Source organism: Lactuca sativa, chromosome 8, assembly GCF_002870075.4.
Source record: "Lactuca sativa cultivar Salinas chromosome 8, Lsat_Salinas_v11, whole genome shotgun sequence".
Lineage (NCBI taxonomy): Eukaryota > Viridiplantae > Streptophyta > Magnoliopsida > Asterales > Asteraceae > Lactuca > Lactuca sativa.
Window position 1 is genome coordinate 302,264,051 of NC_056630.2, and position 14,202 is coordinate 302,278,252.

The window sequence follows — 14,202 nt, forward strand, 5'->3', positions numbered from 1 at the left end:
GACCTTCCTGGCCACAACTTCTACAGAACTTTGCACGACAAGGGCCAGGGATGCGATGGTGATAGTTACATCGGTCACACCACGGGAGGGTACCGACATATCCGGTAACAGGTACTTGAGATGTGGAATTGACAACAGAAACAACAGCAGGGGTAGTGGCAGCGTGGACTGCCACTATTTGCTGTTTCTTTGAGGGTTCTGGGGAAGACTGACTCTTCTTCTTCTTTCTCCAAAACTTTCTTTTCTCGCCACTCTTTTCTGTTGGCTCGAGGGTGGTGCCTGCTTCCTCCTGATCATCATTGTGATCGATCAAAGTTTGTGCCAAACATTTGGCGCTGTCATAGGTATCTGGCTTTGCTGCTATGAAATTCCCTTTGGTTGGCTGAGTTAATCCCTAGATGAACCTTTCTACCTTTTTGCTTTCCGGGGTAACCATTCTCAGACAAAGGAGTGCCAGGTCATCAAACCTTGAAGTGTAAGAGGCGATATCGGAACCTTTCATCTTGAGGTTCCATAGCTCATGTTCCAGCTTCTGGATTTCACCCCGAGGGCAATAATCCGCACGTAGTAGTTCCTTCATAACTTCCCATCCCATAGCATTGGCTACAGGTAAAGTCAGGGATTTGACTCGGCCGTTCCACCAAGTCAAAGCCTTATCGGTGAGCGTACAGGTGGCAAATTTCACCTTATCAGATTCCGAACAGGCGCAAATCTCGAAGATAGATTCGATTTTCTCTAACCACCGAGTTAGAGCAATGACACCCCCTGTGCCATCGAAGAATGTCGGTTTTGCGTTCATGAAGTCTTTATAGGAACATTCCTTCCGGTGTCCTTGATTACCTTCTGGGTTTTGGGTACCACCCCCTGAACCACTAGGGTTTAGTTGAGGTAGGAGAGCTGATATGGTGGTAGAAATGGTTGCCTGAAGTGTTTCCAAATCGATTTGAATAGGAGGTGGTGGCGGTGGAGGGCTGTTGGTCTTTGAGCTGGGTCTTTTCCTCAGAGGCATCTTGATCTAAAAAGATCAGGAAAGAGAGGATCATAAGTCCTCTGAATTGAATTAAGAGATATGGATCAGGGGATATCTCATCATTACAGACATAGCACCATATTAAGCAATGAAGCAGGAAAGAGTGATCAAGGTAGAAAAATTTATCGCTAGAGGAATGATCAAGGAACAACACATGTATGAGGACTTCTACTAAGGATCGGCTTGAGAAATACTCCCATAGTATTTCATGGTTCGCTGCAGCGACGACTCGTTGTTTGGGATATTGGGTAAGTTTTAGGTATGCTGCGTACCACAGTCACTCTCAAGCACATGTTGGTTGCGTCTCGAATGAATATAGTTGGCTAGGATATATTGATCCTAGACACGACTACATAACTGTTTAGGTTTAACCGCAGTGTACAACACCCATTTACTTATATTTTTGTTCTACTTGTAGTTACGGATTTCGACGGTCGGTATACTTGTATACTTTATTACTTATATTCGTAGAGTATACTTTTAGTTCAGAGCACTTAGGCCCTTTAATGTTTATAGTCTTATACCATGTAAGCTTTGGTATACCAGTGCACTATAAACAAGGGCTCTGATACCAATCTGTCACACCCCGAAAACCAAAGGCGGAAACATTTACGGGGTTGACTCCACGTTGAGTATCAAATCCAATGCACATAGTAAAGCAGTAATCACAAAACATTACATTACATAATATTGTTTACATCTGTTTGAATGTAAAGTTGTACAAGTGTTTTACATATGTAATATAAACAAAAGTAAAGACGAGTCCTCGGGATGCTCCGTCTTCTCCAAAAGGTTGCGGTGTACCTGTCTATCACTGACCTGAGAATACAAGCAGTTTGAAAATCAGCATAAAGCTGGTGAGTTCATAAGCGGTTTAGTTTTGAAAAGAATGAGTTCCTTTACTTTCTGGAAAAGTTGTTGATCAAGAAAATCCCATATTTTCTTATGTGTGGTGGTTGGCTTTTAGGTCTGATTTCGAAGTTCTAGTAATTACCATGTGAGTAGTATTAGTTACGTGTTCTAAACCCTTAGTTATTCTACTTTAGAATGGCTATTATCTACTAATTTAGTTGTATTTTCGAATATTTGGAATCACATAGAAGTGTACATTATAGTATTTTCGAAGTTCTGCTGAATTTCAAAAGAGTATATTAGTTGTGTATTCGAAGCTCTGTCGACATTCTGAGGCGGATATATTTGAAACTCAGTAGAGGTCCAGAGGCGTATTTTTGTATTAAATTCGAAGCTCTGGTGACACTCAAGGGGTACACTAACTGTATAATCGAAGTCTTAGTGTCAACCAAAGGCGTCATTTCGCATTCGTAGTCGTATTCGTTTTCGTAGTCGTATTCGTATTCGCAGTCGTATTCATATTCGTATTCATATTCGTATTCGTACTAGATTACATTTGTATTCGTATTCGTACTAGATTATATTCGTATTCGTATTAGATTACATTTGTATTCGTATTCGTACTAAATTACATTCGTATTCGTATTTGTACTAGATTACATTCGTATTCGTATTCATACTAGATTACATTCGTATTCGTATTCGTACTAGATTAGTATGATTTCTTATTTAAAGAGAATATAGTTATAACACTTTTAAAAGAAGTCTATATTTAACCTGCAATTCGAAACGTCAGTTATCACAAATATTTGGAAATCAAGACACTTAGTAAGCAAAACCATTGAGTTGAAAATCAGTTTAAGTACAAATACACTTGTACTTATTGCTTGTATTCCCCCCTGAAAACATTGAAAACACGGAAAAATGGTAGGGGTATGAACTCACCGGACTCGGAAATGTGACGATTTCGGATACTAAACGTTGGTTCGGGGCTTGATTACTCGCGATGTCCCTATGTAAAATGAAAAATGTCCATATATATCTAATTAGATTTACAATCACTAACTATATGGGACATTACACTCCAATGAGATTAAACACCTCAAAACGAGTGTTTGGAGTGACCCGGGTGACATCTACGGACGTGTAATGGTACTAGGGACTTGGGATTTGAGTTTACTCCCCAAGAGTAAACATTTAAGGGAGTTTACAACCACAAAACACATACACACATGAGTTTACGGCCGTAAACTCATGTTGGTGTGATTTTGAGTGTTTAATGGCTTGTTTGGACTTGGGAATTGTTGGAATGGACTTCTAAAATGCCTTGGATTAAATTTATGGGACTTATACCATGTTTAAGGGAGTTTACGGCTATAAACTTGGAGTTTACGGCCGTAAACTCTCCTATGGTCATGAATAATTATTTTGGGGCACAAGGAACAATCATATGTGATTCTAGTTAATTTTCCAAGCCTTGCTATGAAATTAGGGTATCATTTAACACATAATTGGGAGTTTACGGCCTAAGAGCATGATATATGGCCGTAAACTCTTATTAAGAGGGTGTTTGATGTGTTTAAGGTCCCCAAACTATTTTTAGATGGCTCTAGGATTTACCACAAGGCTATTGGTTGAGTTTCAAGGCATTTTGACATGTGAAAAGGAGTTTACTCTCCATTTTTGAGGGGTTTACAGCCCAAGCATGGGTCTTGGCTGTAAACTCCTATTTACTCCTCAAAAATTATGTTTATGATGTTCTAAGGCCATTACCAATATTCTAAAATTCATATCTAAGCCTTGTTTGAGTCTAGGAAGGGTTTAAGGGCTCAAAACCCTTTTAATTTAGTGTTTATGGCCTAGGCACCTTCCTGGGCCGTAAACTCATTATAATCCCTCAAAATTCATGTCTAAAGTGTTCTAAGTCCAATCCATGAAGTCATTTACCCATATCAAAAATCTAGTTGTGGTTTGGAAGGGTTTTGTTGCTCAAAAACCCCCCCTTTAAATGAGTTTACGGCCTAGGGTAGTTCTAGGGCCGTAAACACATGATAATGGTCCTAATCCATAGATTAAACTCGAATTTGAAGGCTAAGAAGGTTACAAAACAAGCTAGGGAGGGTACCTTGGAGATTAGAAGCCTTAAACTTGAGAATTGGACCCTTAAACTTGGATTTAGGAGATAGGTTAGAGAGAGAGAGAGAGTAGAGAGAGGAAGCAAAAGCTTCAAATGAATGTTTAAACACGTTTAAATAGGTCCTAAAACTTGGACATGGTGGAATTCTACCCGATACCGGCATTAAACGGGGCTTTTGGTCGCACCCGATTAAGTTTCCGTAACTCGACGGGGACGTTTCTAAAATTTCTAAATTATACAATTTGGGCTAATTTCGTGAGTTCCTAACAGGTTTGGACACTCATTAGCATCAATTAAACATATAAGTTTAATTAATTTAACCCAAAAACGACATCGGAACGAATCGATATACAGCTTGTTATACGGGTAGAATGGGTTTTCGGCGATGAACAACTTCGGGTTGTTACAACTATCCCGCTAACATTCGCATTGTTAGCGTTAAGGTGAGTCAGAACAGCTGTCACGGCAGCTGAGACTGCAGCTTGAAAGGTAGTTGCATCAATCTAAAGAGTTGGTGTTTAGTTGATGGGCTTATTACTTTTCTTTGGCGACATGATTCTGTTACACGGGAAGAAAATGAATTCGTGAGTGATTAGGGGGTAACCTAGATGTAGTTCGATCGTTCATGTAAAGAGTTGAAGTATGTTCTCGAAGGTTTGACCTACATCCCTATGATGTAGTCCTAGTGTGGAGTAGAAGTAAGTTCGTAGAATGGTCTCAAGACGTTTTTCGTTCAAACTAGGGGTACCATTGGTTGGTGGATAACATGATCCAACCTTTGAAAGTGAAATGGGAATGATCCCGGAGCTAAATTACCCTAGTCCAATAACTTGACTAGAGGGGGTTTCGGATAGACTCCAATGATAGTATGATGAAAGTATTGAACAAGGAATGACACAGAAGTTAGCGGACTGTCAATATCGATATCCATGACGTAATAAGTTTGGGAAAAATGACCTTGGAGTAGGTCTTACATCACATCCAGAGTAGAAAAGTTTTGGCAGCATAAAGGCCTAACTAAAAGTACCTACAGTACAAGATAGTTACATAGAAAAGTGCCACATAGGGCACAGACAGGAAAACGATTCCTTAAAACAAAGAAGGAAAGTAAAGCATCTCCTACTGGTGACGGTCACCCATATGGTGAACCCTTAGTTCAACTAGTTGATGTTCCATATCAAGCAGGTGTCTTTCGTACACCTTATAGCGTACTCGGAGCTCTACGACTTCGGCTTGTGTTCCAGCTAGTGCTTGTAGCAGGGTCTAGTGGTCTCTCTCAGATCTCTCATGAGTATGTTCAAGGCGATTGGTGCAGATGGTATGCATTCTTGCGTTGGCATCAGCCTCTGTAATACGATGGAGAGCTGTCCTACCTTGAATCTCGTTTCAGGCAACTCTACGGACCAGGATTGGTAGAACTCCGTCTGCTGAGCTCCCTTCGTTTACGTTGTAGAAGCTTCGGTCTCCATTAAATGGCATAGGTTGATCTTGATCTTCACTCCATGTTTCCAAGCATTCTACCCAAGGAGGCATCAGACCATGAAAAGTTGGATGAGGGTTAGGATTTGGAATGGGAGCTACCGGGGGTAGGTTATCAACCTCGGGTTCGGAGTTATCATCATCCGAAAGGTCTTCAGTATGGTGATCATTCAAAGGGATTGGATGATCATTCTCGGGTTCTTCTCCAAACCATCCAACATTGCCTTCGTTCGGAAGGTATGGGTTGTTGTGGGGATGGAGTCCAGCCATGTTATCTACGCGAGAATTGGAGTAAGAAAATAATTATTAGACGAACTATCTAGATAATTATTAGATAATATTCATTAGTTACATCACTATTTGTAAAGCGCATACTAGTTATATGTAATCAAAATAGGATAGGCTTTCGAATAAGTGACCTTAACTCCAAATTCACAAGGAATAGGGGTAAAGCAAAAATTTCACAGATTCTAAGTCTATGATATCCTAGTTACATATAACCTTGGTGTATCCACTTAGCAACTATCGACTTAGTAATGAAGATCCTTTTTAGTTCTCAAGTAAGTAATTATAGTAACACAAAATACTCCTATATTATTTTAGACTTAGGTTCTGTTATAATGTTCTCATTGTGGTAGTGTTGGTAAGTTTTTAGACTTTTTGCCACACCACAACCATTCTTGGGCATGTGCTAATCACTCCTCGGACCAGCATAGTTTATCAGGCTATGCCACTCCCAGGACTGTTCACACATCCCCGAGCTTACTTGTGATATTCAACAATCGTAATACTTTTGTTCTTGTCATTGTGACATGGATTTTAGTATGAATGCAGGCATGTATACTTAGTTAAATATTTTATTATTTAAAAGTATAAAGTCTTGGTCAGAGTATTTTTAATCCCATTGTCTTTATAGTTAGTATATCTTTTATGGGTTGATATACTCAATTCACTATAAACAATGCTCTGATACCAATCTGTCACAAAACTGAGAACAGCGGAAACGTTCTGGGGCGGAGGACGTCATGTAATGTATCACAACAATGCAAAGTAGTAAACAAGCAACAACATCATCCATTGCATTAATAGCATAATTTTTATTTACACGTGTTCTTTCATAGCATAAAACAACATAATGAATATTCGAAATAAATGGCGAGTCTTGACTGCTCCGTCTTCACAAAACCTGGTCGTCGTACCTGTCTATTTGTGACCTGAGAATACAAGTTATTTTGAAAGCGAGTATCAGCAATAAAGCTGATGAATTCATAGGTATTAATGTGTCTTTGATTTGTAAAACTGTAAAGAAGAACTTGTAAATGTTTGGAGAAAAGTTTGTATAAGTATGAAAATGCTTGTAAGTAATTGTAAACATTTGAAAAACCCTAGAAATTCCCATATTTCCTACTAGTATAAAAAGTAGTCTTCTACCAAGACCCGACTATTTGGAAAGTATTCTTCTACCAAGACCCGACTGTTTTGAAAGTAGTCTTCTACCAAGACCTGACCGTTTTGAAAGTAGTCTTCTACCAAGACCCGACTGTTTTGTAAGTAAGCATCACTGTAAATGTGACGGTTTTTCCCATGTTTAACTATTATTATAAAACTATAGTCTACCTCATCGTTTATGCGTATGTGTCACAATATAAAGGTAATAAGGAAAATAGTCTATCTATATCAATTATATTCTACCTCGTCGTTCATGTGAATGTGTCACAAAGTAAAGGAAAGAAAATAATATAATAACTAAAAATTGTATCCTTTTCAACTAGGATATTCACGGCGTGGAAACTCGCCGAAAAGTACAACCGTAGACATCCGTCGATGATCATTTTCCCTACTATAGCTAATAGCCTTGGGGGTGGAATGGTAAGTCCCGAAACGTTTGTAACAGATTCTATGTAATAGTATCTATTAAACGTATTAATGTGAACGTGTTCATGTAAGCGTATCGATGTAAACGTATTAATGTAAGTGTATCGATGTAAACGTATTCATGTAATCGTATTCATGTAAGCGTATCTATGTAAACGTATACATGTAACCATATTCATCTAAACGTATTCATTTAAGCGTATCTCTTTAAACGTATCTATGTAAACGTATTCATGTAAGCGTATCTATGTAAACATATTCATGTAAACGTATCTATTCATATAGTATGTAATGTATTAGTATAGAATCATGAATGAACCAACTTTTGTGTGATTCCTTGTACTTGGAATAGTAAGTAATATCTCCTAACTATACCTATTATAGTTACTAGTAATGTACGTGTATAACCGAAAGTATGCCTTCGCTACCCAAAGGTACTGAACTGACCGATGGAGCTTTTATGTCTATATATGTATACATGATATATAACTAATATTTAGACGACATTCGGACGAGTAACCGATGCCCTAAGGCCACATCCCAACGAGGAAAAGGAAATAAAGCGAGCTAGCCGTCCTAAGTCCTTTAAACTTTACTTATATAACTATACATATCTAGGCATGCATTTGACAATATAAAAGTATAAAAGAAGTGTGTAAAACCTTTGAAAAGTTTAATAACTAAAAAATGATGACTTGATGTCAGTTTATAAAACGATTTGAAATTAGTTTATTTGATAAAACAGTTTTAAGTATAAGGAAAACCTTTGTTTGAAACACAAGTGTAACAGAGTTTGAAAGGAAACATACAGTATGTAAAGTAGTTTGATAAAGAGTTTTAAACATGTAAAAACGTTTGAGAAAGCCATTTGAAGTAATCTGTTTGGTAAAATAGCTAAAAGTGTAGTAAATCCATTTGTATGCTAGTTATTAATCACATGTGATTGATATAATAACTAGCATGATTCAACTTGTATCCCCCCATAAAGCATTTATAAACATTTACAAACATTCAAAAGGTTAATTAAGGGGTATGAACTCGCCTGTTGAGAGTGGATCGGATGGAAGTGTCGGACAAGTGCTTGGTGTTGAGTGAAGACTTAAACACATAATGATCCTAATAACATATAAATACATATGTATATATAATTAGTGATTATAACACTAATTAGACAAGTATAAACATTCTAAGGCGTGGAAAACACTTTGGTCAAAGTGTTAGGAGGCCATTGGGTTGCAACAAAGGAGTATAAGGCTTTGTAAGTGAGTTTATGGTCCACAGACCATACTTGTTGGAGTTTATGGCCCAGGGGAGTTTACTCCTGGCCGTAAACTCTCAAATGGATCACTGAATGAGGCTTAAAGCTATTATGTCTTAAGTGGTTAAGTGTTCCAAGGCTTAAACAAGATGCTAGGTGGGTTTAAGGTCCAAGAATGACCTTATATTGAGTTTGCGGCCTGGGGACCACTTCCCCATGAGTTTACGGCCGTAAACTCATGGTATGAAGTACCATTATGTTTCTTGAAGTCCCTAGTTCAATGGTGTAAGGTTCTATACTAAGTTCCAAGGCTTGGTAAGGTGTTAGGGTGCATTTTGCCCCACTAAAAGGGTTTACGTCCCAAGAACATGTCTTGGCCGTAAAATTCTTGGATCATGTGTTTCTTTATGATTTCTAGGCTCTAAACATGTTAAAATTAGTGTACAAATAGTTAGAAGAAGAGTACTTACGATCTAGGAGCTTGAATGATCATTTTTAGCCAAGAACACTAGTGTGTGTTCTTGGTGAAACTTGAAGATCTACACAAATGGAATGATTTCACGGATGAAATAATGTAAGATCACTAGTTCATGTAAGATATCAACTAGTTAGGACAAGGAACTTATGAGATTTGAAGACCGGGGACGAAGATCAGGATGATACTTGAGAGGATTTCAGCCAAGGGAAGGAAAGGAATGAAAAAATGACCACCCTTTCATCATACAAGATGGAGTTTATGGCCCACATGGAGTTTATGGCCGTAAACTCCCATGTGGTGGCCGTGAACTCTTTGTAAGGGTGTTTAAGGTTGTTTCTTTGAGCTATAACTTCAGGAGATAAACCCCGACACTTATCCATTAAGTGCACAAGGCTCAGAACGCTCAAATAAACTCCTAATTGTGCTAAAAGATAACAACAATGAGTTTGACTTTAAATGAAGTGTTTGACTGTACAGGGTAGAAATTTTCGGGTTGTCACATCATCCCCCTATTAGAGGGAATTTTGTCCCGACTACCTGGTCGAATGGTTCTAGTACATAGCAAAATGCAAAAAAGTTTTTTTTTTAACCGAAAGATAGAAATGTAGTGATGGTTAATAAGCAAAAGATAGGATGGTATTAAACATCAGAGGGTTTCAATGTATATAAAACAAACACATTAAGGTTCTACTGAACAAAGATTTAATGATGTGTTTCTCTAACAAATAGGTTTATGAGAAATTAAAACTACATATAATGATACACATAACCACTGTACTCCAAAGCAATTAAAAATAAATATGAAAAACAGAAATTCATACTAATGAAAAATTGAAAACAAAATCAAAGAAAGATGAAACTAATACTCGTGAGCAATTAAAAAAAATTGATATCAATACACAAACATGAGAAGAAGAAACAAAAGAGGATAAACTCAAACCTATTGATGGTCGGTTTCCTGTTAAAGACCAAATTTTTATGTTTCAATTTGAGTTGCGTAGGAATTTTGAGGGAGGCAACTGAAAACTCGGCAGCCGAAAGCGTGAACTGAAGCAAGAAAATTAGGTTTCTATGTTCCTCGTAGTCTACATTCAAGAAACCCTCTTTGAAAAATTTCAAGCTAAGATTATTGTATCTCTCTCTTGAATATTGTCCAGAGGCTTTCTTCCAATCAATTTCTGCTTTCATCATTGCTTCAAATTCTTCATAGCTAATATGTCCATCCTAAAACCATCAAATTATCAAATTAAATGAATAAATTCACACAAAAATGTGTTGAATAAACAAAAAAAATTAAACAAATACAAACCTTGCGTGTATGAACATCTAGAATAATTACAACAATGATCTCTTCATTGTGGGTTTCAATTTCATCAACTAAAGCTTCCCTAAGCTTTTCTTCCTCTATGTAATCACTTTTGTTTTTATCAAAAAAACTCAAAAGCCTCTTTAAGTGAACAAAAGTAGGAACAAATTCTCCATAGCTCAAGTACCCATCTTTATGAACATCACCCGGTACAAAGTAAATATCTTCAGTTATTTTTTGCTTTAATAAAAGGCATAATCATCTTTTTAGTAAACTACAGTACATACAACATCCACAAGCAATTGATGATCTGAATTAGGAATCTGGTGACCAAGTGAAACGACCCAAAAATACTACCCAAAAATTTCGACTTTTATAAAATCACGAAACTGAGTATCACATAATAAAAACCATATGCTGCGTGTTTCCAAATCCATAATAAAATACTGCGAGAAAGATGTATCATAACTGTATCCAAACATATCGATAAACTGAATCAACTCCCAGGATAAAACTAAAGCTGTGGTGTGTGCGATGCCATCATCCCGAGCTCTTCCCTTTGCTTGCGGAAGTACCTGAAACCAAAACTGAAACTATAAGCACGAAGCTTAGTGAGCTCCCCCAAACTACCACATACCATGCTATAACATATAAAGCACATACTGGGCCCTGCCCACTGCATCGGACCGAAGTCCGGGCTAACTGGGGTCTTGCCCCCTCCATTGAACCGAAGTCCGAAGCTAACTGACTGGGACCTTGTCCCCTACATCAGACCGAAGTTCGAAGCTGACTGACTGGGACCTTGTCCCCTACATCAGACCGAAGTCCGAAGCTGACTGACTGGGACCTTGTCCCCTACATCGGACCGAAGTCCGAAGCTGACTGACTGGGACCTTGTCCCCTACATCGGACCGAAGTCCGAAGCTGACTGACTGAACACAACATAACATAACATATCAATTAGCATAAACACATAAATCCTATCTGAGCCACGGAGGCGTCAAACATACTAACTACTGCAATGGACCGAAGTCCAGAAACTATGGCTAACTGAACGGGCCGGCATTGTGGCCTTATACCCGTTCCTACTGGAAGGAAACTCACCTCGTGAACTGGCTGCTGTGTTTATGACTCTGGAAACCAACTGCTGCTGCTCCGGTATCTCCCCGGCTACAATTCCATAACACACTCAATCAAATGCTAATCACTGCATTGGGTAAAATGACTCTTTTACCCCTGGTCAAAGTCAACTCTCCCGGTCAAAGTCAACCTACAGTTGACCCGACTCGCCGATTTGGGCCGCCAACTCGCCGAGTCCCTAATCTCACTTCTCAACCCTACACGTGACTACTCGTCGAGCATGGCATCGACTCGACGAGTACCCTCTCGATTCAAAAACTCAGACAATCTGCATCCGACTCGCCGAGCCATATGAACAACTCGACGAGTTGTTCTTCGATCTAAGAAGATTGCCTTGGACTCGCCGAGTTGTATGAACAACTCGTCGAGTCCCACCATAACTGAGTCTACCCTTCGACTCACTGAGTCCATCCTATAGCTCACTGGCCTCCACTCGGAATCACTCAAAGGGTAAAGATCGGGCACTTGCGACCGGACTCGCCGAGTCCGAAGAACGACTTGTCGAGTCACATGCATGCAGATCCTAAAAACTCGATTCTGATCAAAACCACCGCATACATTTTATAGATCTGAGCTTCCTTAGTCCGATTAACACGTAAAGATTCTATCTTTACGTGTCCAAAAGCATCAATGAAGATTATAAGGCTCAAAAAGCATGATAAAGGCTAGATCTAGGGTTCTTATGCAAAGCAACTTCAAAAAGGCAATAGATCCGGGCTCTACAACTCCTAAATGAACAGATCTAGGGATATCTCGACCTATTAAGGCATCCATACAACTATAAGGTTTGAGAATACATCAAACTAGCCCTAGAAATGATCTAATGGAGGTTTTAAGCATAAAACAGGAGGATTCCGAGAAATACCTCAATGAACTCTGAAATGGAAGCAAGACCTTGGATCTTCTTCTTCTCCTTTGAACCTAGCCTCCTTCTTCTCTTCAAAACTTCAAGATTCACACAAGAAATGCACAAATAACCAAGGAAACGATTAGGGTTTGCTAAAAGATGCTCTGAGGGTGAAGGGGACGAGTTTGGGGGCTCATAAGGTTGTTTAAATAGGGTGCAAACCTGGGGATTTAGGGTTTCTACCTGGAAGGCAGACTCGCCGAGTCCCGAATGTGGACTCGCCGAGTCGCCAACTAACACGTGCTCGAAATCCCGCCCCTACTCGACGAGTTGGGCCATAGACTCGTCGAGTCCCTCACAAAAACCTCAAAATAAATGCCACGGAAGCAACGTACCAGGAATGGGGTGTTACAACAAGCTTTAGTTGTGGCGGGTGGTGGTGGTCGGTGATGACGGGTGGTGGTGTTCGGTTATGATGGATGATGGTGGGTGGTGATGGTGGTGACGAGTGCTAGTTTTGATGGGTGGTGTTGACGAATGGTGGTGATAGGTGGTATGTGGTAGGTGGTGGTGGTTGGTGGTGGTTGGTGGTGATGGGTGATTGAGGTAGGTGGGGAAGGTGGTAATGGGTGGTGGAGGTAGGTGGTAATGATGGTGGAGGTGGGTGGTGGTGATTAGTGGTGGTGGTGCATGGTAGTAGGAGGGTGGTGGTAGGTGTGGTGGTTGGTGGTAGTGGTGGGTGGTGGTGATGTGTCGTGGAGCTGGTGGTGGATGGTAAGTAGTGGTGGTGGGTGGTGGTGGTTAGGTGGTGGTAGTGGTGGGTGGTCGGTGGAGGTGGTAGTGATGGATGATGGTGATGGGTAGTGGTGGTGGGTGGTGATAGGTGGCGGGTGGTGGTTTTGTTAGGTGATGGGTGTGGGTGGTGTTAGTAGGTGGTGATGATGGTGGGTGGTGACGGTGGTGGCGGGTGCTAGTCATGGCGGGTGGTGGTTTTGGTGGGTGGTGATAGGTGGTGGTTATGGTGGGTGGTTGTTGGTGCTGGCGGCTGGTAGTTGTGATAGGTGATTGAGGTGGGTAGGGGTGGTGGAGGTAGGTGGTGATGGTTGTGGCGGGTGGTGGTTTTGGTGTGTGATGAGTGGGGGTGGTGGTAGCAGGCAGTGGTGGAGGTGGGTGGTGATGGTCGGTAGTGATGAGTGTTGGTGCATGGTGGTGGGTGTGGTGGTTGGTGGTCACCGTAGTGGTGATGGGTGGTGAGTGGTTTTGGTTAGTTAGTTTTTTAATTGTTTGTAACAACTGATTGATTTTTATGAATATTATGTTATAGTTTTAATTAAAAAAATTATGTGGTCCAAATTTGTTCTTAAATGTTCTCGCAATAAGAAACGCTAAGCTGATTTTATATAGACAAGGCACATTTAATGAGCACACGAGTGGTTGAAACATCACTTGATAAATTTTAGTGAATCACAACCTCATATATCATTCTTTTTAGTGTTGTTCTCAAAGTATCACATCATCTATGTCTATTGTATGTGTACCATAGTGTAAGTCATTTGTCTGCAAACAGATCCTACAAGCATGTTTAATATCAACGATAACATTGTTTAAATGAAAAATGAAAAAAAAAAACACAGTTTATTAAGGAACACATTTAGGGGTACTAACCATTAGACGACACTTCCTTGGAGGAGGCTCCAATTCGCCATAACATGTAGTTGGCAGGATCTTCTCACCAACTGAGACTGTGAAACATTTAGTAAGATCAAAAAATACTGAAACACAAAAGCAATCAGCATAAAT

The 14,202-nt window shown here is 39.7% G+C and overlaps 1 protein-coding gene across 1 annotated transcript; it reads right to left on the reverse strand.

Annotated features, from left to right (window-relative positions):
* Positions 1 to 9,856: 9,856 nt before the first annotated feature.
* On the reverse strand, positions 9,857 to 11,966 carry LOC128128013 (calcium-dependent protein kinase 8-like). The gene is made up of 4 exons (XM_052766772.1): positions 11,958 to 11,966; positions 10,419 to 10,655; positions 10,050 to 10,333; positions 9,857 to 9,929 (listed from the first exon to the last, which is right to left on the reverse strand). Exons 1-4 carry the CDS (start codon positions 11,964 to 11,966, stop codon positions 9,857 to 9,859), a joined length of 603 nt encoding a protein of 200 aa, XP_052622732.1.
* Between the last annotated feature and the right edge of the window lie 2,236 nt (positions 11,967 to 14,202).